Raw genomic sequence first — 26,524 nt, 5'->3', positions numbered from 1 at the left:
AGGTCAGTGTTTCCAATAGAAACTCAGAGCGCGTGGAGGAAGAAGAGTGAAAAGAGCGGAAGTGCGCTGAGAGTCACTACACGTGTGAGTTGTGGAGCTGTACACATTTTCCTGACGTTAAACCCTTTTGTTTTGTCTCATATATATTCAAATAGTTTAGCTTAATATGACAAAGGTAAAGAAAGAGAAAAGTGGCGCTGAGGAGGAGACAGGAACAACTGAGAAATCATATCAAGAATTAATAGCTAATATAAACCCCATCGCAAACCCTCTTGCATCGCGAAAACTAAGCAAGAAGCTCTACAAATGCGTCAAGAAAGGTACATTTGTTTTTTTTAAAAAAAGCTTTCGAACTTAAACCATATTTGAGTCTGAATAGATAATAATAAAAGTCAGTAAATTGCATCCAGCAGTGTTGTATAAAAAAATGTTTGAATAAATTATCTTTCACTTCTACTCCATAGCGGCCAAACTGAGAAACATCCGACGAGGAGTAAAAGAAGTACAGAAGTTCATAAATAAAGGGGAGACAGGGTAAGAGGAGCTTTACCAATGTTCCAGTTTCATGACCACTGTTTGATCTCAGAGATGTTTGAGATATTTTGAATTAAATTATCCGTCATCCTTTAGGATTGTGGTGTTTGCCGGAGATACACTTCCTATCGAAGTATATTGCCACTTACCAATCATGTGTGAAGACAGAAGCCTTCCCTATGCTTATGTTCCATCCAAAGTTGTAAGTGCATCAGAATTTCACTCGTGTATAATAACGTATTTGTATTTCCTTTTCTGAATCATATTTAAAGTACAGGGTGTAAAGGGTTAGTTTAACCCAAAATGAAAATTCAGCTGCCTCATGTCATGCCTTATGACTCTTTATTGTGTGCAACACAAAAATAGATGTTGGGCAGAATGTTTGGGGCAAACCACCTCAGTCACCATTCACTTTCATTGTATTAAAAAAAAGAAAAGAAAAAAAAAGTGAATGGTGACTGAGGCTGTCAGTACCCAACATTCTGCCTAATTTATGTTCCACGGGTGGAAAAAAATAAATCGTGTGGATTACTTGTATGTAAATGATAGGATTTTAATTGTTTGTCAACTATTCCTTTAAGAACTGAAAACAACATGGTTTGTGCTGAATTATTGATGCTGATGTAGTTGTATTCATCTTTCTGTAGGATCTGGGTGCATCAGCTGGCTCAAAGCGGCCCACATGTGTCATCATGGTCAAACCCCATGATGAGTACAAGCAAGCCTATGATGAGTGTCTGGAGGAAGTCACAGCTCTACCTAAACCAATCTGAGGACAATTGACTTGGGTTTTAGTTTTAAGATCATGATTGAACACATCACATCAAATTATTGCAGTGGGTGACTCTGCACTGAGTTAGTATTCACCAGTGCATCTGTTGAGTCATTTTTAAGATTGACCCCAACTCTGACTATTTGTCTCCCTTGCCACCTTTTCATTTGCAAGAGGATGAATGTGTGAGTACAGTTGATTTGATGTTTAGTAAATGAATCTTTAGTTGGAACATTTCTGTCACTGGACAATGGACTGAGCCATTGTTACGCATGTTGTATTTGTCAATATTTGGTGCTCTAGATCTCTAATGTTTGATTGTTGATTATTTTTTCTGAACTGTTTGTTTGAATGGGACATTGAACTGGTTTTGTAGAAATGAACCTCTCAAAGAGCTCCTAGAGACATCATAATAAATGCATTTGCCTTTTTGTTTTATGCCCAACATTATCGGTTTTCTTTGGGGGTTCTTAAAGGGATAGTTCACCCAAAAATGAAAATTTCCTAATTTACTTGCCTTCATGCCAACCCAGATGTGCATGACTTTCTTTATTTTGCAGAACACAAACAAAGGTTTTTAGAAAAATATATCAGCTCTAGGTTCATACAATGCAAGTGAATGGTGACCAAAACTTTGAAGCTCCACAGCACATAAAGGCAGCATAAAAGTAATCCATACAACTCCAATGGTTTAATCCATGTCTTCTGAAGCGATATGATAGGTGTGGGTGAGAAACAGATCAATATTTAAGTATATTATAATTTACTATAAATTCTCCCTTCCCAGTAGGCGACGATATGCATGATGAATTCAAACTGACTAAAAAGAATGTGAAAGTGGAGATTGATAGTTGAAAAAAAGTTAAATATTGATCTGTTTCTCACCCACACTTATACAGCTTCTGAAGACATGAATTTAACCACTGGAGTCATATGAATTACTTTATGCGCTGTGGAGCTTCAAAGATTTGGTACCCATTCACTTGCATTGAACGGACCTACAAAGCTGAGAAATTATTTTTGTGTTCAGCAGAAGAAAGTCATACACATCTGTGATGGCATGAGGGTGAGTAAATGATGAGAGAATTTTCATTTTTGGGTGACAATTTCACAAAAGTACATTTTCATGCCCATATCATATATGTCTCAATATATTCGATAAAATAATGAACTCTCAATGAACAATTTTTAAAGATGGACATCACTTAAGTTCATAGTAATACAATTAAGTGACCATTAATTAGTATTTTAAGCTAAATAGGTAAACTCTGATGTTGGCATAAAAAAGCCTTGGCTGAAAGTTTAAAGTAGTTTTAAAAGTTTTAAGTTTGATGGGTATACAGACAGCTAGACTGGTAACTAGATAGCTAGTTTGACAGACTATCACACAGATAGTCAGATAAACCAACAGAGAGAGAGAGAGAGCTTAAAGAAAGGTTCCAGATTCAATACAAGTTAAGCTAAATCGACAGCGTTTGTGGCATAATGTTGACTACTACACAAATAAACTGTTGTCAGCTGAGGGCGCTGTTTCGCCACTGTTGTGTTTGACGTCTCAGCGCTGTCTTTGGAGGACGGGGCTTTGAAAAGAAGGGCGTGTCTAATAATTCGAAGGCTCAGTCTCGTGAAAGGCTAAAATCGCTTACAGCACCTTTAAAATGACAAAATTCTGTATGATACTTTCACCATGTTAAAAGATGGTTAAAAATTCCTTTAAAGGTGCACTCAGTATTTTTTTATTTTTTATTATGCAGCATAATTCAAACGCAATAGTTTTCAATTATCGATGGCATTGTAGAAATTCACAATTCACAGCCAGTCATTATTCCTTGAATCCCTGAGTGCAGTGTCGCCTGCAGCTGTACAATACGCACTGTGTGTACCATGAGACTGACCTGATAAATATTTACTCTCAGAATATTTCATCAATCATGAAATGTTGTCTCGTATTTCTGTTGGCTGTTTAAAAGAACTAGCGATGCCCAATTTGCGAATGAATAATTCTTCTGAGTCGGTTCTTTTCAGTGAATTGGCCAAACGGGCTTGCGAAACGGTCTGAATCGGTTCGTGATTCAGTACAATTCGTTCGGAGCGCTCTCACACTGTAAAACAGTATCGGGATATTTACGAATACAGCGCTGGATAACGTGTAAATTTACCTACAGTCAACTGAAACAAAAGTCTGTCTTTTTGAGAGGTATCTTTGAGAAACTTCAGCTAGTGCTGTGTCATGTGAACAAGGGGCTGTTCAAACTGAACACGTTTTTGCGTCCGCTCGCGCTGTTTTTCCAATCGTTTTACTTGTAAACATTAGCTAGATGGACGTCTTTTGACAACTGCGTCACGTTTCACTGTGTTATGAGCATTTCTCACAGGAGCGCTGCATTTATAAACGCTGTGTCACGTTAAAAAAAATTCTTCAACTGATAAAAACATGTCTCGAGACACCTGCGTTCTGCTCTATTAGTTGTGGCGCGTTTTGCTTTTTTACGGGGGAGCAACCCGACCCGGGCCCGACGGGATCGAGATTCCGAGAGGTTTCGGATCAAGTTCAGGTTTGTAATTAATGAAAAAATAAACAGGCTTACCGATCTTGTTTGGCGCACGCGCTCTCACTCACAGACACGCGCGAACGGACGAGTTATGGGCCGTTCACACCAAATGTTGCGCACGTCTGTTCTGTTTTCCCATTGTTTAAACACTTGCTGGACGAATGTCTTTGACATTTGCACCGCGTCTCCTTGTTTCTTCAGCATCTCGCGCAGGACCGGCACTGCTGAAAGGTCAAGTTAAAAAGAACTTCCCATTTTCAAAAACGCATGTTGAGACACCTGCGCTCTGTTTCATACTTTGCCTGCCTCTAGACCAAAAAACGTGGCTCTATAGTGCCGATACTTTACAGAGTCCAGATGACCGGGGTTTTTTTTTTTTTTTTTTTTTTTTTTTTTTTTACACAGTGCCTCACCTGAGTATGTAGATGACATGAAGCAATGGTTCGAGGTTAGTGACGTTGATATCAATAACTACTTTGAGTTGTTATGACAGCCAACAACTGCACAAGTTGATAGTGAAATCAATTTTTACTCCAAATAACATTTAAATGTTGTTGTTCTCCATCTGGTCGTTTTGGTTAGTTTTACATTGCGTCTGGAGACCGGAAACAGAAAACAGGCAGTTAGAATCATCATGGCACCGCCCAGTGGTTACTCAGGAAAACTATGGATAAGGTCACTGATATCACTGGAGTCTTCATGTTGTGCAAGTGCTTACGACTTTATACAAATGTTTCAAAATATCAATTAATTTCTTACGAAGTAAAACTTTTTTAAATGAGGAAGAAATTACTGAGCGCACCTTTAAAGTTAACAAACTCATGTAAGATAAATAAATTTCTCACTCAGCAATGACTGATTTTAGCTCTTAATTTGCATCCTGTTAATTTTCTTGGCATTGTGTAAATCAGTTGTTCTCAAACTGTGGTATATGGAGTGTCCTCAGGTGGTACGCAGCATGACCCAGGATATTTACATAAAAAAACAAAAAACAAATATAAATTTTATTAAAATGTTTTCCATGTTTTATTTGTAATGTATGATTACAATTGTAATATATTTTTAAGATAGCCCACCTTTTTCTTTTTTTTTACATCGGCAGTGCAGGATGTGAATAGGTAATGTTCTCGTTGCGCACGGCTGCGCTGATGTCTCTGTGCGCGCAACACAATATTATTCCCATGCAGAAAACTGAACAGCAAATACTGATGCGAATGAGGAAAGATATCATTCCGTTTATTTTACACATTCTCAGACTTCCTTTAAGATGTTTTATGTAAGATTGACAACAAACGTTTGAAATGGGTACTGAAGTCCAAATTCAAAATATTGGAGAGTTGTCTGCCCCTCCCCAGACTTGAAGCTCATGCGGGTTGCCAGAATGTTGACATGCAAATTATCCAACTCAGCATCCGTTTTAAAGGATTTCTGGGCTTTAAGCTGTCTCCATCTTCCAAAGGCATCTCCAATATTTAGCCTTGTTTTACTACGCCTCTGGTCATGGTGGTTTTTAGATGGATGGCGAGTGTCGGGTGGAATCTGTTATCTCTGATCCAGTTCGTTTGCTGGTTTCCATGGCTGCAGCACGCAGTGTTGTTTGCCCGCAAACTTGTTTAAATCTGGCAACCCGGCAGTGTCGAAATACTATTGGTGAGTGGGCAGTGGGCGGGATCACAACATAAGCCAAAACATAAACAGAAATTCCGGCCCGGAATGGAAACTTCAAAGTAGAATATACTGACTGTAGCATTGTTATCGGAGAAGCCAGTATTTCAATTTAGCATGCTTCCTAATTCTCTAATGACATATTATGGTCAATTTATGATTTAGTACAGTAAAAATATGACATATAGCACCTTTAAAGTCTACAATCTTAAAAAGTGCTGTTGACTCAAAGACACTGGTTTGTATTTGGCTGTGTTTTGTTTTTGATTTCAATGGAAGATTGCTCGGATGAGGGACAGAGAAATGGAGTACATGTCTGACAGCTGTGCGCAAGGCAGCGCTATGTGACGAACATTGCTGCTATGTCACTTATGACAAGAGGGAAGGAAAATACTTAGTTTGACAAATTTTAAAGTTAATGACTGGTAAGGGCATGACTCAGAATCAAATGAACCTCAGGTAGCTTACTGCAGCCACTGGGCATTCCAAATTGGGGAGAAAAGGGGAGAAAATCCCCCCCCCCTAAAAATGTATATTTGCCGAATGCTGAAATGATATTTGAGTGAACACTGGTGGTGACTATTGGTACTTGTTCTGATTTGATCGAAGGTGGTACTTGACCTAAAAAGTTTGAGAAGCACTGGCGTAAATAATCAAGTTATAATTAATACATTTGTAGTGTCTAAGCTTGACTAGAGCGTATTTCTGAAAGTCTTGTACACAGTTTTATAGAAATACTTCCTTAATTACAAAATAGGCATATTTATTTTTTTAAAAGTTACTTAGTTATTTAAATATGGAAAATCTTCTTATACATAATGTTAAATTTCCTACAGTTCTTGTTTCTTTGGTGCAGCTCTGCGTATATGTTCACATGGTGGCAGTATTGTCCTTCCAGAAACTGGTTGTGTGACCTAGTAACCACAGGTTCTGTTCACACAGCACAGTTCTACCGAAAATGCTGTTGTGAGTGCCCATTGTACACAGTTCAGTTATGTAATGTGGATGTTAGTCTTCTTTATAACTGAACGAAGTGTGAACATTACCGTATTTAGCACTCTAAAACAGGACTGACAACCATATCCTGCTGATGTGTGAACATGGTCATAGATTTGACAATCTACTCCCTCAAGTTCATTCTTTATTACATTATAGATGTCCCATCATTCTGTACTCTTTTTTTTTTTTTTTACTCATATATTAATTATATATTAATAATAACATATTAATAATAACATGCCTGTAGGAAATATTACCATAGTGTAAATAATGTGTAATAATCAAGCACCTCTTTGTTTGGTGAGGCAACACAGCGTATGTTAGGTGTTGAACCTATCTTGAGTGTCTTACGTTTCACTAGGCCCAGATTCGTAGTGCTTGTTCAGTCTGTGTTGACATCTAAAATATTTAATGCTGAAATGCTCTTTCTCCCATGACGTTTTTTTTTGTTTTTTTTTGGCACATATTATTCCCAAATCATGCATAAAAGCACAAGAGACGGGGTTTCAGTCCCTCAGTTGCTCAAAACCTTCGAACAGAATGATGTACCTGGAGATTAAGACTACTGGCACTGTTTTTGTGATAGACGCACTTAAGGCCACCAAGAATAGGAGGCATTGACAATGTCTTCTTTTGGTTTACATTTTGTCATCGTTTTGGATTACACAGATTGCATGTTTTTGAGGGACCAGGAGGATAATTCTACTTATTTTACCATTTCTGCGGAGGTTCTTGGAGGAACTTACAGTATGTGGCGACAGAACTAGTAGGCCAAACAACAATGGGGAGCAATAGTGACATTTCTGTTTTGCAGTCAAAGGAATACTGTTCAGAATTGTGGACATTTTTTATGTTGATATTTTTTTTTTTTTTTACTTATTGATGAGCTCATTATCATACATTAGTTTAACTGAACACAGGCCTTTGCCAAGGGAACTGCATATATTTTTCATTAAGGGATAGTGCACCCAAAAATGAAAATTCTGTCATTATTTACTCACCCTTTTGTTGTTCCGCAACACAATTACTTTCTTTCTTCCTTGAAATGCAAAAGGAGATGTTAGGCAGAATGTTAACCTCAGTCACTTTCAGTGCATCTTTTTTTTCCATGCAATGAAAGTAAATGCTGACCGAGGCTAACATTCTACCCAACAGAATGTTACAGAAGAAAGAAAATCATACAGGTTTGCAAAAACACGATGGTGAGTAGTACATGATTTTAAAGTTTCAGTGGATTAGCTGGGTGGCACAAAAACTGTATTATCGTGACAAAAAGGAAAGACAAGTTAGTGACAAGGACATGCATATGTCCTTGCTGTGGGCGTGCGTCATGAGTGTGTTTACTCTCAACAGCAGGCATGTCTTAGAGATTCAGAGGACAGGGTCTGGCATGAGTCACCGGTGTCCAGGGGGTGGTGACACAACCTGTGCCACAGTGAGTTTACCAAACATGCCTAGAGTTCAGCCATGTTATAGTGTACACACTTCAAAGTGTGGTCAGTGTTTAATGTGGGCACTGGAGAATAAACAAACCAAAAGTAAAAGAAAGGATTTTTTTCCTTCAAATAATCAAATCTTGTAGTTATAGAGGTTTGATATTGTTTTGCCTGTATTGTACCACCACTCAGTCATGCTTGCTAAGACAAGAATAATTACTATTATAGCTCAGAACACCTAATCTTAACTATTAAACTTGAGCACGCAACTTGTTCAGCATTGTTTCTGTTACGGACATGATGCCCAAAGACGGATTATGGACTGGGCCAATGGGGCCAGTGCCCCAGGGCCTCTAACTACCAGGGGTTTCAAGCTGAGAGAAACCCAGAAACAACCCACTAAAGATGAAGTGTTTATTCTCCCAATGTCAACTGTCACAATTGTGACCTAATTTCTCATTTGCAAGATCATCTCTTGTAATTTTGATATTAAATTTTGCATTTGCTACAACAGTAAGGCTGGTGTCCTGGGGCCTCGCAGGACCAAAATCAGTCTTGAGGAGCGCTATTACTTTTCTAAGCGTTCGGATTGATTTTTGCCTGGGCAGATGACAAATCAAGTAAAAACTCCAATAGACTTCTATTGAGAGAAGGACTTGAACCATATCTGGGAACCAGAATATTACAGAGACCAGGGGGTTGGCTCTGACATGAGCCAGTAAACAGGGCTGGTGCTACTGGGGGGCTAGGTGGGGCCTTGGCCCCCCAAAATAGGAACACTATGGCCTTAATAAAGTGCCTGACATGGGTTTCTGCTGTTGTAGCCCATCCGCCTCAAGGTTCGACGTGTTGTTTGACCTCTCTCATCAACAAGGCGTTTCCATCATTCTGAGTAAACTCTAGAGACTGTTGTGTGTGAAAATCCCAGGAGATCAGCAGTTACTGAAATACTCAAACCAGCCCGTCTGGCACCAACAATCATGCCACGGTCTAAATTACAGAGATCAAATTTTTTTCACATTCTGATGGTTGATGTGAACATTAACTGAAGCTCCTGACCCGTTTCTGCATGATTTTATGCATTGCACTGCTGCCACATGATTGGCAGATTACATGAATATGTGAATAGGTGTTCCTAATAAAGTGCTCGATGGTCTAGTCTAATGGTAAATTTTTGGTCTAGAGTGTGGAGCGACCCGGGTTCAAATCCTGACTTAGCAATCTTTTTTGTCAGCTAACATAACCATGACTCATAAATATGGCAACAAAAAGAAGAACAAAAGAGAAAAAAGCAATTGCAATTGCAGAAACAGCAATAAAAATATTCTATGTAAATATTGCTCACAAGCCAGCAATCACATGTTCTATTTATCCAATATATTCTCTATTATGAAAATGTCTGATTGATGAATGAGTCGCTCTTTTAAGTCACTTTTTTAATCGGTTTGGCAAATTGGATCATTCCCGTTTGATTCACAGTTCAATTTGAATCATTTGGACAGCTGACTCACACACTGAATCGTTTGCAGCGGTTTGCAACTCAGTAAAACAGTAAAGCAGCCATCCAGCAGTGCCCTATCAACCGCATAACAACTTGCTAACAACACTCAGAACACCTTAGCAACCGTTTAGCAAGAGCTTTTCAACCACCCTCAACACCTTAGCATTGTGGTGGCAAGTTTTGCACGGGTAACCATCACTCACATTTTCTTTAGCCGTAGTCACCATCAGTGTTGGGTGTTATCCAAATTACAAAGTAATTAGTTACTCTAATCGAATTACTTTATTTTTTAAGTAAAAAAAGTAATGTAATGCATTACATTTTATATTCTTGTAATCAGATTACAATTACTGACTTTCAATTAGTTTAATTACTTTTAAGAACATTGCAGGGTTATGCTTATTTCTAACATATTATTTATGTAGAATACATAAATTATGGCTACGTAACGAGTCATTGTGAAGGAGAAATGTGAGGTGCTGAGTGTATGACTCGTGTGTAACAATGAACAAGAAAGAAATATACACATTAATTTGAATTTCTTTTAAGTTAGAAAGTAACTTAAAATAAGTAATTAGTAATGTGATTACTTTTCAATGAAGTAATAAATAAAGTTATCTGATTACAATTTTAGATAAATAATGATTGTTGTGGATTGCTATTTTTAAGTAACTTACCCAACAATGGTCACCATTCACTTTCATTGTATGAAATGAAATTGAATGGTGATTGAGACTAATGTTCTGCCTAACATCTCCTTTTGTGTTACACGGAAGAAAGAAAGTCATACAGGTTTGGAACAACATGAGGGTGAATAAATCATGACAGAATTTTCAACTATGCCTTTAAGCTTTTACATTGCACAGAAGGAAAGAGCACTTTTGATGATTAAATTCTTGTGAGAGACAGCAATAATTGTGAAGATGGAAACTTGGAGCACAAAGCACTGTGCGGTTGGTTTTCTTCCACACCCTTGTCTATCATTTTATGTTCATCTTTATCTCCCCCCATATCTCAACACATTTTCTTTTTTCTGTTACATCATTTCTCTGTTGACATGTTTAACGTACCAGTTGGCTGTTTAAGGTGGAAATGCAGGAGAATGCCAGTCCCGGCCCATTTACTTTTCTCAGTATTGTAGCTTGAAATGTCTTTACCAGGGTTTGGCACTGTCCTTGCACATGTTTAGGGTGTCAACATTGCACCTGCTGCCTGCCTTCCCCTCTTGAGCATCAGCACGCGCCACCGTGACACCCCCTCGCCTCTGCTCACCTCTTACCCAATTCACCCCACCAGCTACAACCGGTTCACGTCCTAAATCTAATTCAACACTGCACGTCGGATTTCACTGCTGGCTACATAAACGGAGGATTACTGTAAAGCTAGAGGCATACCTGTACTCTTGTGTTGCCCATCTCTGCCTTTCGTCACTCTCTCTAAAGTGTGGGCCCGTTTTTGTCCCAGACAGGTGCTGGTGATAAAGCAGGTGTAGCAAGAGATTTACTGATTTCTCCGTATTCTGTTGAGCAATAATTCTGAGCCTGGGGCGTGAGGCAGATAGACCCTCCGACCGCCTGCACCCACTGACTCCTTCCAGTAAGGAGTGACAAGCAGGAGTAATACCCCCTGTCAGCACCACAAAAAGGAGGGAGCACTGTAGGGAAATCTAAATGGTACAATTTTCCTACACAAATCTATTGCGAAGTTGTCTTTCAAGCCTGAGAGTTAATTCAAGATTACTTAAATTGCTCATTGTAGAAGTGCTGAAGGCCAAAATATTTACATAAAGACAGAAGAGAAATGGACATAGAATGGAAAGATCAGAGGGCAGTAAATTATAATGCCTGAGTACTTTGGAGCTTTGGGGCTTATTGATTAGACATGGCTTTTGACATCAAGATGTCAGGTCAGTCTTAAGATCACAAAACCATTAAGATCTTTATAAATAACTGCCGCTTGACCACTATCTGCATAACAGTGATGTTGTTTGTACTCCAAAGCTGTTGTTTGTTTAAGTGCGTGTGCATGTATCGGGTTATTGGGGTGTCAGTGTGCCATCAGGACAGCCTTGGGGCGACCTGTTTTCCCTCTCAACGGGGGCTTGTGGGGGCATGTTTTCCACCTCTGACAGCTTTACAGTTCATAAACTCCTGTCAAACTTGCCATCCAGTTTCCACTTGAGTGCACCATCCACGCCCCTTTGGAGATCAGTGGTGAAATCTAACGGGTCTAACAAGAGAAAGTCACCAAAGATAAATAATAAACCGCTGGTGACAAGCATCTATTTGACTGATAAACCATTTGACAAATATTCATTTGGCACGGATGAGAGCTGAATGTTCCATACTGAATGTTCTATACTGGATGTTCCAAGTGCAGTTAAAAAAACATATAACGCCAGATTTAACACAACCTTACAGGTTTTTCTTCTGCTGCTAATTGTCACTCTCATTCTTAACTTCCTAATAAATTACTGGAAATGTGGACTTTATGGAAATACTACATGGCAGTATTTTTATTTTTTTTTATTTTCAGAATTTCTTCCAATTTAGTTTCGGATTTGTTGTATGACAGTTAGTTTTAATTTTTAAGTGTATTATTTGTTTTAAGTTTGAATATTTTGGGACATTAACTTTGGCAGTCCCAAAATATTCAAACTTAAAACAGATGGCAACACTAGATGGATTTATGAAATATATATATATATATATATACACACACTTTATATTTCATAAAGCCATCCAGAATATTCCAGGTTCAAGTTAAGCTCAAACAACAGCATTTGTGGCATAATGTTGATTACCAAAAAAAAAAAAAAAAAAAGAATTTGACTCATCCCCAAATCGAAGTTACAGTGAGGCACTTACAATGGAAGGTAATGAGGGCAATTTTTGGAGGGTTTAAAGGCAGAAATGTGAATTTAATAATTTTATTAAACAAAATACTGTTAAAACTCATGTATTATTTGAGCTGTAAAGTTGTTTAAATTATCATTTTTACTTTTATTTTAGGCTTTTAGGGTTTGTTGACATTACATCGTCATGGCTATAATTGGCTATAACTTTACACAGAAAAGGTTAGTAAGCAATTTTATTACACTAAAATCATGTTAACATGCATATTGTTTAGGAATTGTGGCTATACTTTTAAAACAGTGTGTATTTTAGCATTTATCAACTGGCCCCATTCAATTAAATAAATGTTCAGAGTTGAATACAATTTAAACTCAATTGACAGCATTTGTGGCATAATGTTGATTACCACAGAAAATCATTTCAACTCACCCCTTGTTTATTTAAAAAAAAGCAAAAATTTGCAGTATACAGTTAGGCACTCACAATGGAAGTGAATGGGGCCAATCGATAAATGCTAAAATACAACAATTATAAAGACAATTATAAATAAACATTACACATATAACTTGATTTTAATGTGATATATTGCCAAATCTGTGTAAAGTCCAATTACAGGGTTTACCGGCATTATGTCGTTGTGACAACAAAAGCATAATATTGGATATAACTTCACACAGAAAAGGTTAGTAAACGATTTTATCACACACAAATCATATTAACACAATGTTAATGTCTTGTGGCTATAAATATTGTGTATTTTAATGTTTATAGACGGCCCTATTGACTTCCATTGTAAGTGCCTTTTTTCAGGAATTATAATAATTTTAATAATAATACATTTTTGTGGTAATCAACATTATGCCACAAATGATGTTGATTGAGCTTAACTTGAATTGAACCCATAACATTCCTTAAATAAAGGCTAGTTGTAAACATTTCAAAAATTATTCATAATACAGTGCATCAAAAACTAAAACTTAAATGAATTTGTGGTCATTGTTATTTTATTTGAGTTTGTTTTGAAGTCATAAAAATGTATTTTAATTTTGTTTCAGTTTATCCAATTATTATATTTTTATTTCAGTCAGTGAAAATGTTTTCATGTATTTAACGTTAACAATAATAACACTGCTTTACACAGACATGCAAAGTGCTGCTCCCCTCTTTTAAATGTTGATGGTTAAAAAAGCAGTTTCAAAGCTTCATGAAAGCCATATAGTAGACATGTGGAGAAGGTGATGCTTGTGGCTGTGACTTCTGATTTATCACACACTTGGCATGTGTTTGTAGCCACAGGCTTTAACAGAAGACCACAGTCCACCTTTAGGTCTACTGGTGAAATCCAGGAGGGATAAACCGTATTAACGGATGTAAATATGTAAGATCCTGTTCAAATAATTTTCTTGGAACTAGAGATCATGATACTTTTCATGTCTACTTTATGTGACTTTTAAACAAAATCCTTTTCAACGTCATATGAAAATATGTAGCTGTATCTCAGGTTACCCTCAAACACAGAGATCGATGTTTGCATGTCCACTTGCACAGACTTGTAAAGACCCCAGTAAGAAATCATTTTGACTAATATTTGGAATACTAAATGTCTCATATACAGTATATTTCCATGAAATGCACAAATAAGAACTCTTCCTGTAAACTCTACTTAGAGCTTAGTCAAATATCACTGAATTTTGAAGCATAAAGATAATTTTGATCACATAAATCTTCTGCAAGATTACTCTGCCACATAATGTTCCATTGTCACATTTCATAGACAGTTAGGATATATGAATTATAAGCCTGAAGGAAAACAAAAGCTTTTGATGATAAGAAACTAAAGGCCTAATACCTTATAACTCTTGCTTCAGCAACGTAAACTGGCATCATTTTGCTTTTGTGGTTTTTTTGGATTATGGTGTTTGGACGCAGACATTTATTGTCAGTAAGACAAATCAGTGTAAAACTAATCCTCTGGCCAGACGATGGAATCGATGGCAAGCTAGGTTTCACGGCGACTGTCGCCACATGTGTCTGAAGCTGTTAGAGTTGCTGTTGTTTGTGTGCGGCCTTTCTCAGGCATCCTAAGGGAAACCCGTGGGACTGGTGCTGTTCTATAGGGGCAGAGAGCTGGGTTATAGGGGTCCGACAAGCCATCAGCGAAAGTAGGCATGCTGGGGCAGGACATGCACAGTCAGAGTCGTGTTCATATCTATTGTCATCTAAGAACTGATGTTTAATTCAGTGCCTTACGTGATAATTTGCTTTCAGAATGGCTACTCCTTGAATTTTCTTGTAATTCACAAAAGTTTTAGATGTTTTTTTATTTTTTTATTTAAGTATTTTTATTTCATATTTAATGATAGCTTGTTCTTCATTTCAGGAGAAATGTGTCCCTATGCTGCTAAATGTTTTTTTAGTCTCATGACATACTTTGCCTTCAGCAAAGTCCAAACTGTGCTAAAGAAGCTCAGTTATTTTTAATCTCATACAGTAAATCCTAGTTAAGTAATTGGATAAGCAGAAAATCATACTTTTTAGTCCTTATAATTTTATATAGACCTCTGAGGTATAAACTGAATAAAAACTGGAGTGGGGTTTACTTAAAAAAATCATAGGAAACAATTTCCACACTGAAATTGCTAGTAAATGTAACAGACCATATTTTCAAGCAAAGGCTACACACAGTTCTTGGTGGCTTTAATTAGAAATTCTCAAGTAAAGTTCACTTGACAATACTGTGTTTCAAGTAAACTTCTCTGACTCTTTGTTTGTACATTTATTTAAGCAATATAGCACTGAATTAAGCCTTGATTTTAAAAGTGTACTAGCATTTCAGTGCCTTTTTTAACATACTTAGTCATGTACCACATGACGCACATAAGCCTTCCACAGGGAAGCGTAATGCATGCTATGCAATCTGTTACACAACATCACTTTGCTTTAATGCAAAAAGAACAAGATCCAGGGCTGTGCATGCAGACCTCAACACTTGGTGCAAAAAAACACCATGACAGTATCAATCAACAATCAAGTGTGTTTTAAAAAAAATTATTATCATGAATGGGTAATTTTGAGTAGAAAATGAACTTCAGACTTCACAAAATAAGAAGTTACCAAACCTACTGTAACAACTAAATCAGCAATACAAACGGTGTTAATCAACTTGCAAACAGGGAAACCATGCAAGCTCATTAATTATTCAATTTCACTTACCTTTTAAATTTACTCAAATTAGCAAATAAATATGACAAAATTGTCTACCTAAGGATTGGTACATGATGATGCACTGTGAAGATAAACAATCATAAATAATATTTACTTATAAGCTAGTGCGTTAATTTTAACATGTTTGAATTGAGTCCAAATGTAGAATTTATATTTTCAAGTTCATGCTTTAACTTATTCAATGTAGAATGTACTTTATTCTGCTATATTTACTCCACCACAATTTTTGTTTTCACTTTACATTTTACTGGTCATCATGACCTAAATATTATGTAAAAAGCCTGTAAAATCATTTTACTTTTATTTAAATCATTTTATTTTTCTTTATGAAAGCCGATGAAGTTCATTTCATTGCTGAATCCGCCACAATTATTGTGATTTGTTCTTCTGAAGAGACATCACTGAAGAAATGCCGACATGATCTGTGATCAGCAAGTATCAAATAACTAGAAAATCAACTATAAAAGCTATTAAAAAAAGTATAATATATATATATATATATAATGCTGAATTTGAACAGGTTTCAGGACAAAGGTTTTAATTTAACAATTGGTGTGTCCTAGAGCCTTACATAGTCCGGATATTGAGAAAATTGTGATAAACTGTTGCTTTAAAAAGTTTAAAAGGACCTTGCATAAAGGCTAATAAATTTCAATTTCAAAGGTTAATAAACCTGTTTCATTTTTAATTTTTCAGTACAATTAAAAGTGCAATCTTTGTTACTTTCAGTCAAGTAAGCCTATACATTTTTAGCTTGACACTTTTGAGTGAAATTTTGTCATGGGTTTACAGTTTAATTAATCACATATACTTCATCAGTGTGACCTTTTGGTAAAAATGAATTTTTGCTTTTAAAAGAATTTCCATTAAGTATGGCTAATTCCAAGAAAGTGTTTTTTCTTTCTGTTTTTGGCAGGGGTTAATGAAGTCAGACAGGCAATTAAGTTCAGCATTCCCCATTTCTCTCCAGCACTGATTTTCCCTCCAAATTCACATGCAAATTGTCACTGGAATTGCTGTATATTAAATATACTTGCCAAGTTAGTTTGGCTTTATATCTGTGAGCACTGCAGTATATGGTAAATCAAACACACCTGTGTCATTAGGCAATGGATGCATTGGGATGCTATGACATGGGAAAACAGTCACATGGTGAATGTAACAGTTTTGCTCAGACTGTAACTGACTATAACCCACACACACACACACACAGACACAAATTCTGGTTCAGAATAAGGAACGACAAGCAACCAAAACATTTAATCATTAGTATATGTATGTAATAGAAACCCATCTTTGACTCTTCTCAGCTACTGAATGAGCAAAAGAAAGCTTTAAAGCTCTTTTAAAGCTCTTACATTTGAAAATGTACGCTTTAACCCAGAACACTCTCACGGTGAAATCGTCAGGATTCATACAACTTTTCTAAATTTGGCTAATTCGTATGATATTGTGCGACTGCACTCGTTTGAATTCCTACAATCGTTTCCATCTAATACGCGACAATTACTTGCTTCTGTCACACACAACAGCTTCCTATCATGTTTACACACTCTACTGATTGATAGATAAGGGGTTTGGGTTAGGGCATAATATTAATAAGTATGTCCTTAACACCTTGTATGCGGAACTCGCGCTTCCACAATAGACGTCCGGGAATTTACACGTGATGAAGTCGTACGAGTTTATGCGAACAACATCGTGCGAGACCATATGAAATAGCCAACTCGTAAATTATGTACGATGTTTCATGAGATCGGGTTGCTTTAACCCCACATTCACACACAAATATTCACCCATTACACTACAAACCAGTTAATAATAGCTTAGACACTGTAAAATAATTTAAGCTGTAGTTGTTACCTTTAGGAGCTATATATCCTGATCTAACACTTAAAATTAATATTGCTGGTGTAACCTAATGTAGTCAGGTTGATATTTAATATTATTTTTGACTTGAATCAAATCAGTTAATTTATGTAATGTTATGTTACCACATGAGGCACATTTTTAGGTTAACGATTTTCAGTGCACTCAAAAACATAACTCTTTGGATGAACTTTGTTCAACTACGGACAGTGGTTCCAAATGTTTGAAATTAGTTTTTAAATCAAAATTACCATGTAATTTAAACTTAAATACTTTTTAGGGAACCTAACTAAATCTAGTAAACCCAACAAAATATAACATGTCAAAATAACACAAATGAAACTAGATCAAACCCTTAAAAATTACTTTAGTTGGTGTGTAAGCTTATAAAGTCATATTAAATAACATTTGTTACTTGAATAAAACCATTTAATTTAGATGTCATCACATGAAGCATTTATAAAGTAACTTATCAAACATTTTTACAGTGTACATCATTTTTTTCACTCAGCATAAATTGTTTATTATTATATGTTTAGCACAAATTATATATTTTAAATGTTTTAATCTAGGGCAGAACTAGAAACTATAACTAGTATTTAAAAAAAGATACACTTAAAAAATGTTAACCTAAAAAATGTGCTTCAAGTGGTAACATCTAAATTAACTGGTTTGATAATTGATAATTGATAATACTTTATTTAATATTTCTAAATCAACCTGACCACATTAGGTTACACCAACAAAACAATATTTTAAGGGTTAGGTCAGGTAGAAATTGCTCCTTAAGGTAACTATTGCAGTTTACCACTTTTACAGTGTAATATCTATGCTAATCTGTAATTAATTCAAAACATAACGCAATTAGTTTTTAAATGACTATATTGTTTCTTGTGTGACATTGTGAAAGATTTGTAATTTCTATGAGAACTCTTTTCAGCAAAATCAACAGATCATGTTAAGATGGGTATTCATACAATTTCAAGGAAAGAATCTAGACTTTTATCATCCAGTATGTAGGTACTCTTTTAACCTTCTAGAATGCACACCATCAAACTGTTTACTTCCCATCATTTAATTACGCTCTTTCTTTGCTTACGTTGCACAGTATAAGCTTGACCATGAACATATTCTGTGTAGAAACATCTGCTCAATTGGATGCAACAGGTTTTTTTCCACACCTGCGCTTGAGAGGGCCGCAGGGCGTCTTTAATCAAGTTTACTCAATCTATCTCCCCATCAGCCCTTGTGTTTACAAACAACATTGACCCATTGATGTGGCATGTGTCATTAAACAGTAGGCACACATACAGTGTCATTGGACAAGAGACATCACATTGGAATTCGCACATTTCAAAAGAGTAGCCACCTTGACAAGGCCAGACAGCATTGAAGCTTTTGTTTTTGTAAATGGAGATGAAGGAACAAGTGTATTGAGGTAGGGCGAGGTTTTTCAAAGTGTAGAGATATGTTTGTGTGTGTAAATATGAGCGGCACATGCCAGGTTTATCACAAGAATCTGTGATGACCTGGTGATCACGAGTTCTGTGTTGTCATTCCCAGACACCAAGACTGAGATCTCAATGTTAGGCCTGCTTCAGATGGGTTTAAATTAGCCAGGCCAATTGGCAGCACACCTGTTATTACAGGCTAATTTCACTAACAGAGAGATATTTATTATGAATTGCAATCATTAGTACCAATTTCGAACTAAAACTTCTAACCAATTCCATCTATATATCTCTCAAAAAAAAAAGAAAAGATTTTCGAAAGCTCACTGTCGAAAGAAAGAAATAATAAAAACACGATCACAACTCCCCTGATAAAGCATTATAGATTTCCTCATTTCTAAAAACCACCAGTTTCCAGCAAATGCAGGGTTACTCCAAATGAGAAAATAATTTGTGAACATTTTTAAACCAGAACTTTATGAACTATAAAACCAGAAACACTTTGCAGCAATTTTACAATATCATATACAATGAGCCAAAGGCAATCTGATCCAGATCAGTTTGAGGTAGTCACAGGAGACAGCAGCTGGGCAGGCACCTGGCTATAAACACACGGCACACTCTCTGTGTTGTTAGATTTAATCGATTAGATCAAAGTGACACATCTAAATTTAGAGTCAATTTGTTGTGTTGAGACATTGTATCGTGTGTTTTGACAATAAACACCTTAGGCAGGAATAGAAAGCTAGAGGGAGGGCACTCGACATGTTACAGGCAGAGATGATAGTCGTATATATGGTCTGGTCCTGAACCTGGTCTGATTATGTCCTGCCGTTGTCATGCGTTGCTGCTGGGCCATAAATCTTGACTTTTACACTGTGTTAAAATTGGGCATTTTCACAAGTAGGCAGCATCATTATGGTTCATTATTACATTATTACTTAATTATCACTATTACTATATAGTAGCACAAAAACAAATTAAAATGTAATTTAAGTGTAAATCAGAGCTAGATTTATGGCTCGGGCAAATGGGGCCATTGCCCCAGGACCTCTGACTATCACAAGCCTCTTTTTTGCTCTATATCTTACAACTGCAATTTTATTTCGCATTACTTTATTTGCAATGTAATTTCTTGTTATTTAGACATTATATCTTACAATTGCAACAAGAAGAGGCCTTCAAAAGGGCTGGTGGCCCAGGGTCTTCCTTTTGTAACAGTTCTAAGGAAGGCGCCTAAGGAAGGTTTTTTATAAAAAAATAAAAAAATAAATAACATTACAGACTTTGTAAGTTACAGACTTAGATTACAGACATTACTGTCTTGCAGGATATACATACTGTTTGGACACTTTAATGCTTCAAAATGTTTTTATTTAAAAAATGAGCTCTTTGCATGAATCTGTACTGTGCCGTATTATCCAGGGCGTCCCTTATTTTGGCTGAAATGACGACATTGCGTACAGTATGCAATATTGTCCAGTATTTAAGCGGAAAAATGCTGAACGAGGATCCCCCACCCCACCTGCCGGACAGCAAAATGCTGAAAATGCAGATCTTATATACTAAATATAATGACATAAGACATGTTTACATCTAACACACACAAGTATTACACTGTACAAAGTAGTATCCTGCAATTGATACTTTAAGGAGCTATTTCTACCTGATATAACTGCTGGTGTAACCTAATGTATTCAGGTTGATTCAGTAATGTTACATTTTATTTTTGACTTAAATAAAACCAGTTAATTTAGATGTTACCATATGCAGCACTTTTTTGTTTAGTTTTTTCAGTGTACAAGGGAAAAGTATACATTTTACAATTTCCTGCTTAAAGAAAATGTGATGATGAAAACATGGAAAGTCATTTTTATTAGTGCCTGACCGATATATCGATTCCTGACTCCATTGTTTACAGAGCTGACTCTGAACTGACGGTGGCTCTGCAGACAGAGCGGACTTAAGCGGTGCGGAGTTAACCGGTGTCTTCACGGTAAGTTGCTAACTAGTTTGTAAAATACATACTGGAAAGTTAATAAACAATGACCCCATAATTTTCCCTTTTCAATATAACTAATATAACGTTAACCTGTCCCTGACAATCATGTCACTCATGTCTGTTTGCTGTTAGCCAGCTATAGTTTGTCAGTGCAGTAAGTAATATAGCAGATTGAAAGGTAAACATCAGAGCATCTTTTTGCAGCTCAGTGCGGTGGTGGATTGTGTCTGTTGAGTGTTGATTTCACGCTACGCTGTTACCTATTTGGTGAGACGCAATACTGGTCCATCTTTTACTCTCCGTGACAACGAGCTTATAGCTAACTAGCTAACCACGTAGCTACTTTCATTGCTTGTCAGCTGAGTGGAAGCTAATGTGTAAACATGTATTCACCAAACTGTTTTGTTCAGGATTCACAGTTTAGTACCCCCTTCAACCGGACAATTCCAGTCACTGCATTTATAAAATGTAATATTTAAAAGGTTTTCCACTGTTGAAAGTTTCCCCTGAACTTGTATAGCAGAATACGGTTTAACACCTCTGCCGCTGTTTTTCTCTTGTCTCGGCAGGTGTAAAAACTTCTTGTTTTACAACCTGACACTAATTGACTGGCAGTATTAATATAGTCAGAATTTGACTGATATTAAACAGTAGTACTGATGTTTATTTAGCTATTTATTTTATTTTTATTTATTCTTTATTTTAATGGTCAGCATTTGACTGATACTAAACAGTACTGAAGTTTATTTAGCTATTTATTTTATTTTTATTTATTCTTTATTTTCTTAGTGTTCATTTCAGGGCTTGGGAGGCACTTAAGGTGGTTCTTAGGGGCCGAATCATACAGTATGCCTCATTCACCAAAAAATCCATAGTACGAGAACTCGTGGAGTTGGAAGGGATTATTAAAAGTGCTGAGGCAGAGCTGAAGCACCAAATGTCATCTGATGGCCTCAGAGAATTGACCTGATTGAAATACAGATATAATACTATTTTGTCACGGAAGGTGGAGTTTTGGCTGTTCAGGGCAAGACAATCATACTTTGAGTTGGGGGACAAGGCAGGAAAACTTCTGGCTAGATATATAAAACAGAGAGTCTTTTTCTACCATTCCCTCAGTGAAATCTGCTGGTGGTGAAATATTTACCTCGGCCATTGATATTAATAATGCTTTTAAAGAATTCTGTCTTGATCTCTATAGTTCCACGTCTTCATCTGCTGATGAGGATATTAGAAACTTTGTGGAACCATTAGAAATTCCTAAACTGACGACTGAGCAAAAAAATTATCTTGATTCTGAGATAACCTTGGAGGAGCTTAGCGAGGTAATTAAGGCCTTGCCTACAGGCAAGTCTCCGGGGACAGATGGCTTTGCCGCTGAGTTTTTTTTATAGATCTTATGCTACAGAACTGGCTCCACTTTTGCTAGAAGCTTATATGGAATCATTAAAGAAGGGAAATCTTTCTCCAACCATGACGCAAGCCCGGATCAGTCTGATTCTTAAAAGGGACAAAGGTCCAAGCGAGAGTGTAAGAGTTACTGTCCAATTTCCCTGATCCAGCTAGACGTTAAAATATTGTCAAAAATTTTGGCTAAACAATTAAGTAAAGTTATGACATCTCTTGTACATATAGATCAGGTGGGGTTTATTCGGGCCATAGCTCTTCTGATAACATTAGGAGCTTCATCAATATCATGTGGTCAGTGGCAAATGATCAGTCTCCGGTCGCTGCCATCTCACTTGACGCCAAAAAGGCGTTTGATATGGTAGAATGATTTTGGAAATGTATGGGTTCGGGAGTACATTTATTGGTTGGATTAAGTTAAGTTATAGACACTCTGTAGCAGCGGTACAAACAAATGGATTAATTTCAGATTATTTTACTCTGGATAGGGGCACCCGGCAGGGTTGCCCTCTTTCCCTATTATTGTTTTGTCTTGCCCTGGAACGATTAGCAGCCATGATAAGAAAGGAGGATTATTTTCCAGGGGTGGTGGCAGGAGGTGTGAAGCATAAGCTTTTGCTTTATGCAGATGATATTTTATTATTCGTCTCCGACCCTACTAGATATATGCCTTGCCTCGACAGAATTATTAATTCCTTTTCTAAATTCTCGGGATACAGAGTTAACTGGTCTAAATCCGAAGCTCTGATAGCATACTGCCCGATAATGGCTTTTCAGCCAGGTGCCTTCCAGTGGCCCAAAAAAGGCATTAAGTATTTTGGCATTTTATTCCCAGCAAATTTGTGTGATTTAGTTCATTTTGACCCTTTAATAAAAAGGTTTTTGAGCGATGTGGGCAGGTGGGCTTCATTATATTTATCGATGATTGGGAGGTTAATGTTATTAAAATGAATTGTATTCCAAAATTCAACTACCTGCTACAGTCTCTCCCTACAGATGTCCCCCTCTCTTACTTCAGGCAATTTGATAGCATAGCGAAGTACTTCATTTGGAATAGTAAACATCCCGGATTAGATTTCAGTAAATTGCATAGGCCGATTGACAAAGGTGGGCTAGGCCTACCCATGATTTTGTTTTATTATTATGCATTCGGTCTGAGACATTTGGCTCATTGGTCGCTTTCAGCTGAGAGAGCCTCTCCCTGGTTTTGTAGTGAACAGGAAGTTCTTGCCCCTATTTCGCCATTGCAAAGCCTTTCTATCAAACTAATCGGAGAAGTTAAGTTACACCCTGTTATCTCGCATTTGCCCTCTGTATGGACAAAAGTGTCCAGAGTGTTTAATTTGGAAATGTATTTACATGTTGCCTTGAGCATATGGCTGAACCCCAAATTATGTATTAATAAGTCCCCTTTCTGCTGGTCAGAGTGGATTGTGAGGGAGATTAATACACTCGGTGACCTATATGAGAGTGGAGTGTTGAGATCCTTTGAAAATTTGGTTCAAGATTTTGGGATTCCCAGATCTCAGTTTTTTAGGTATTTACAGCTGCGCCACATGCTCTGTACTATTTTTGGGAGTAGCATACACCCCCTAAAGTGGCAGATACTCTGGGAGTGGTGATTACTGCTTTTGGAAAAGGTCATGAGGCATCAGTGTATTACTCCCTGCTAATTCAGAGTCTGGGGGACGGAGCTTTAACTTCTGTCAAGAGATTATGGGAGAAAGATTTAATCTTGGTATTGGAGGAGGGAGTGTGGGCTAGGATTCTAAAAAATGTCAAGTCTGCATCTGGAGATGCAAGGGTGCACCTTATGCAATTCAAGATTTTACATAAATTCTATTGGACCCCCTCTAGATTGTATAGGCTTGATCTTAAAGACACACCCACCTGCTGGTGATGCCAATCAGAAGATGGAGACACAACCCATGTTTTTTGTGTGACGTATTGGGCACTCAAATTTCAGTGTAGTGGGGGTTAAATGTTGATTCTGTGTATATATGTTTTGCTTTGTTTGATGTGTGAATCAATAAAAATGTTAATCACAAAAAACAAAACAAAAAAAACAACAAAAAAAAACACATTAAGCTAATTTAACAGGTTATTTTAAGTCAGCTTTCTGTTCTTTTTAAACTTTACCTCTTAAGTTGATACAACTTAAATTTTAAGGCAGCACGACTGCTTACTTTTTTAAGTTGAAAAAAAATTGTTAGTGTACTGCGCTGTAAAAAGTGAAACTGCAATTATAAACTAATGGAATATTTCTTCCTGTTCTGGCTCTTAAAAATGACTTTTGTTGATGTAATCACATGTAGTCGGAGTAGATGAAATTGGTTCAGTCAAATAAAATAATATTTTAGACTTTAATAAAGCCAGTTAATTTAGATGTTACTACACTAAGCATATTTTAGGTTACCTGATAAAATGTTATTTTTACAGCATGTGAAGTGTGAGTTGGGAATGGGTTTTAGGGAACTAAAAGTTGAAAGCATGCTGAAAGCAGCAGTGTTGAGTAACAGCTGACTCACATTTCTCTAATGTGATGAAACTATCTCATTTGTATTTATTTTTTACATCAGTGCTTAATTTTCCCCGTTGCCTACAAATTCCTCACCCAAATGAGAGCCGTGAATCAGTGAACATGGCCGGCGTTCCTTGGTATGGTCACAAGGAGAAGGGGCTTAAAGATGATTCCCACACCCAGAGTAATTCGACAAGAAGTGACCTCAGCATTTCTATGTCTTCCAGACAACAGCATAAATTTGACTTCTTTCATGACCAGTGCATACACAGAACAGAAACAACTGGTCCAAATTATCGACTTGTTGAATCTGTCTTTAATTTACTATCCAAATTTTCTTTCTTTTTATCTCCTCTTCCAAGTCTTGACATCCAGTAAAAAAGCACCATAGCAGTATGTTGTATGTTGTATATGATCATCATTTAGATGTTTAATGATCTCTTAATTTGAATGCCAATAGATTCACTCCCTGAGGGAGTAAACATGTAACATATAAAGAAATAAACATATAAACTTTTAGTCCCACTCAAATCAATTCATCCCCATTATGCAGTTGTCCTTGGACAACATTTTAGCAAAATATCCAAACCCTATTTAGATGTACATATAAACCATATATATAAAGAATAAAAACTATGAATCAAAGTATTCACTGTAGAAAATTTCAAGTGAGCTATTATATTTAATTGTTCACTTGTATTTTTAAGTAAAATCAAAGTGGTGCCAAGTTTATTGCACTTTTTCAGTAACATAAAATTTAGTTACTGATAAAGATCAAGTTGAAACTGTGAAAACGTATTATAAGTTCGATGAAAACAGATGGAAGCAAAGATAGTGACATAACAATATAAACATTTTTACAGTGTATATTACAACTAGGCTGAATACATCAAAAATCTATAATCTTGTTGGGAATATTGTCTTTCATCTGAGTAGCTGTTGTCAACCAAAGAAAAAGATCTCGAGACCCTGAGGAACAAGTTTCGTTTCATATATCTTTTTTCTCCCTCTGGCTGTCAAACCAGTCTTTTTCTCCTGATTAGGGTTTGTTGTTTAACGGTTCCTTTAGCTGTATTCCCCTTCACCTTTCTTTTTTTGTGGGTCTGTGGCTGTAATGACAGACACCAGGTAGTTCTGACTTAACTCGGGTGACAATTACATGTTGGTCTCTTAGTTTAAGAGCAGTCTCTAAGCTCTCAGCTTAGAACTGCTTGTTTTTTTCATGCATGAGCCGATGTCCTTAATGCTCCTTTTGCTGTTTCTTGTCACCCTCACCTCCTGTTTACTGTGGATTAGATAGATTGGACTTAACTCAGTCCAAAGCATTGACAATAACATCTTGCTCTCTCTCTTTCTCTCTCTAGTACTGATGGATTTTTCTTGTGTTTAAGGTGTGTTGTTTAACGGTTTCTTAGGCAGTAACCCCCACCTTCCCCCCACCGCCACCACCACCGCTCTTTAAGTGTGGAATGGATCACTGACTGTATTGACTTATAGCAGATAGCAGTTGACTTAACTGAGCCACAAACGTTGACACTCACATTTTGATAAGCTTTAAGATAAATCAGACTGAAATGTGGGTGAAAGTGTTGTACTATATTTGCATCCCTGCTGTGCGTGTTGCCTTAGTGAACTTCATTCAAATGACTGATGTTTTTTTCCCTCATGTTTCCTGTTTCAAAGCAGACAATTTGTCTTCAAAACACAGTTTTGTTACATGGCTCTCTGAAATACT

At 36.7% G+C, this 26,524-nt stretch overlaps 1 protein-coding gene and 1 long non-coding RNA gene across 2 annotated transcripts; both read left to right on the top strand.

The window, feature by feature from the left end:
* The first annotated feature begins 32 nt into the window (after nucleotides 1-32).
* LOC127428440 (H/ACA ribonucleoprotein complex subunit 2-like protein) lies at nucleotides 33-1,751 on the top strand. The gene is made up of 4 exons (XM_051676810.1): nucleotides 33-320; nucleotides 465-534; nucleotides 631-736; nucleotides 1,182-1,751. The coding sequence occupies exons 1-4, from the start codon at nucleotides 167-169 to the stop codon at nucleotides 1,305-1,307; spliced, it is 456 nt and encodes a 151-aa protein (XP_051532770.1). The 5' UTR covers nucleotides 33-166; the 3' UTR covers nucleotides 1,308-1,751.
* Nucleotides 1,752-3,347: 1,596 nt separating this feature from the next.
* LOC127428444 (uncharacterized) lies at nucleotides 3,348-25,058 on the top strand. Its single transcript, XR_007895109.1, has 3 exons — nucleotides 3,348-3,861; nucleotides 20,781-20,855; nucleotides 24,848-25,058. It is a non-coding gene; the product is annotated as an uncharacterized LOC127428444 (long non-coding RNA).
* Nucleotides 25,059-26,524: the final 1,466 nt, after the last annotated feature.

Source organism: Myxocyprinus asiaticus, chromosome 38, assembly GCF_019703515.2.
Source record: "Myxocyprinus asiaticus isolate MX2 ecotype Aquarium Trade chromosome 38, UBuf_Myxa_2, whole genome shotgun sequence".
NCBI lineage: Eukaryota > Metazoa > Chordata > Actinopteri > Cypriniformes > Catostomidae > Myxocyprinus > Myxocyprinus asiaticus.
Note: the sequence above shows the minus strand (reverse complement) of the source record. Positions and strands in the feature narration are given on the sequence as shown.

What these genes read in the sequence shown, in the direction of transcription:
- LOC127428440 (XM_051676810.1), top strand. Translation starts at nt 167, where the DNA reads ATGACAAAGGTAAAGAAAGAGAAAAGTGGCGCTGAGGAGGAGACAGGA. An exon ending in CTACAAATGCGTCAAGAAAG is followed by an intron (nt 321 to 464) that starts GTACATTTGTTT and finishes TCTACTCCATAG; the next exon opens with CGGCCAAACTGAGAAACATC. An exon ending in ATAAATAAAGGGGAGACAGG is followed by an intron (nt 535 to 630) that starts GTAAGAGGAGCT and finishes GTCATCCTTTAG; the next exon opens with GATTGTGGTGTTTGCCGGAG.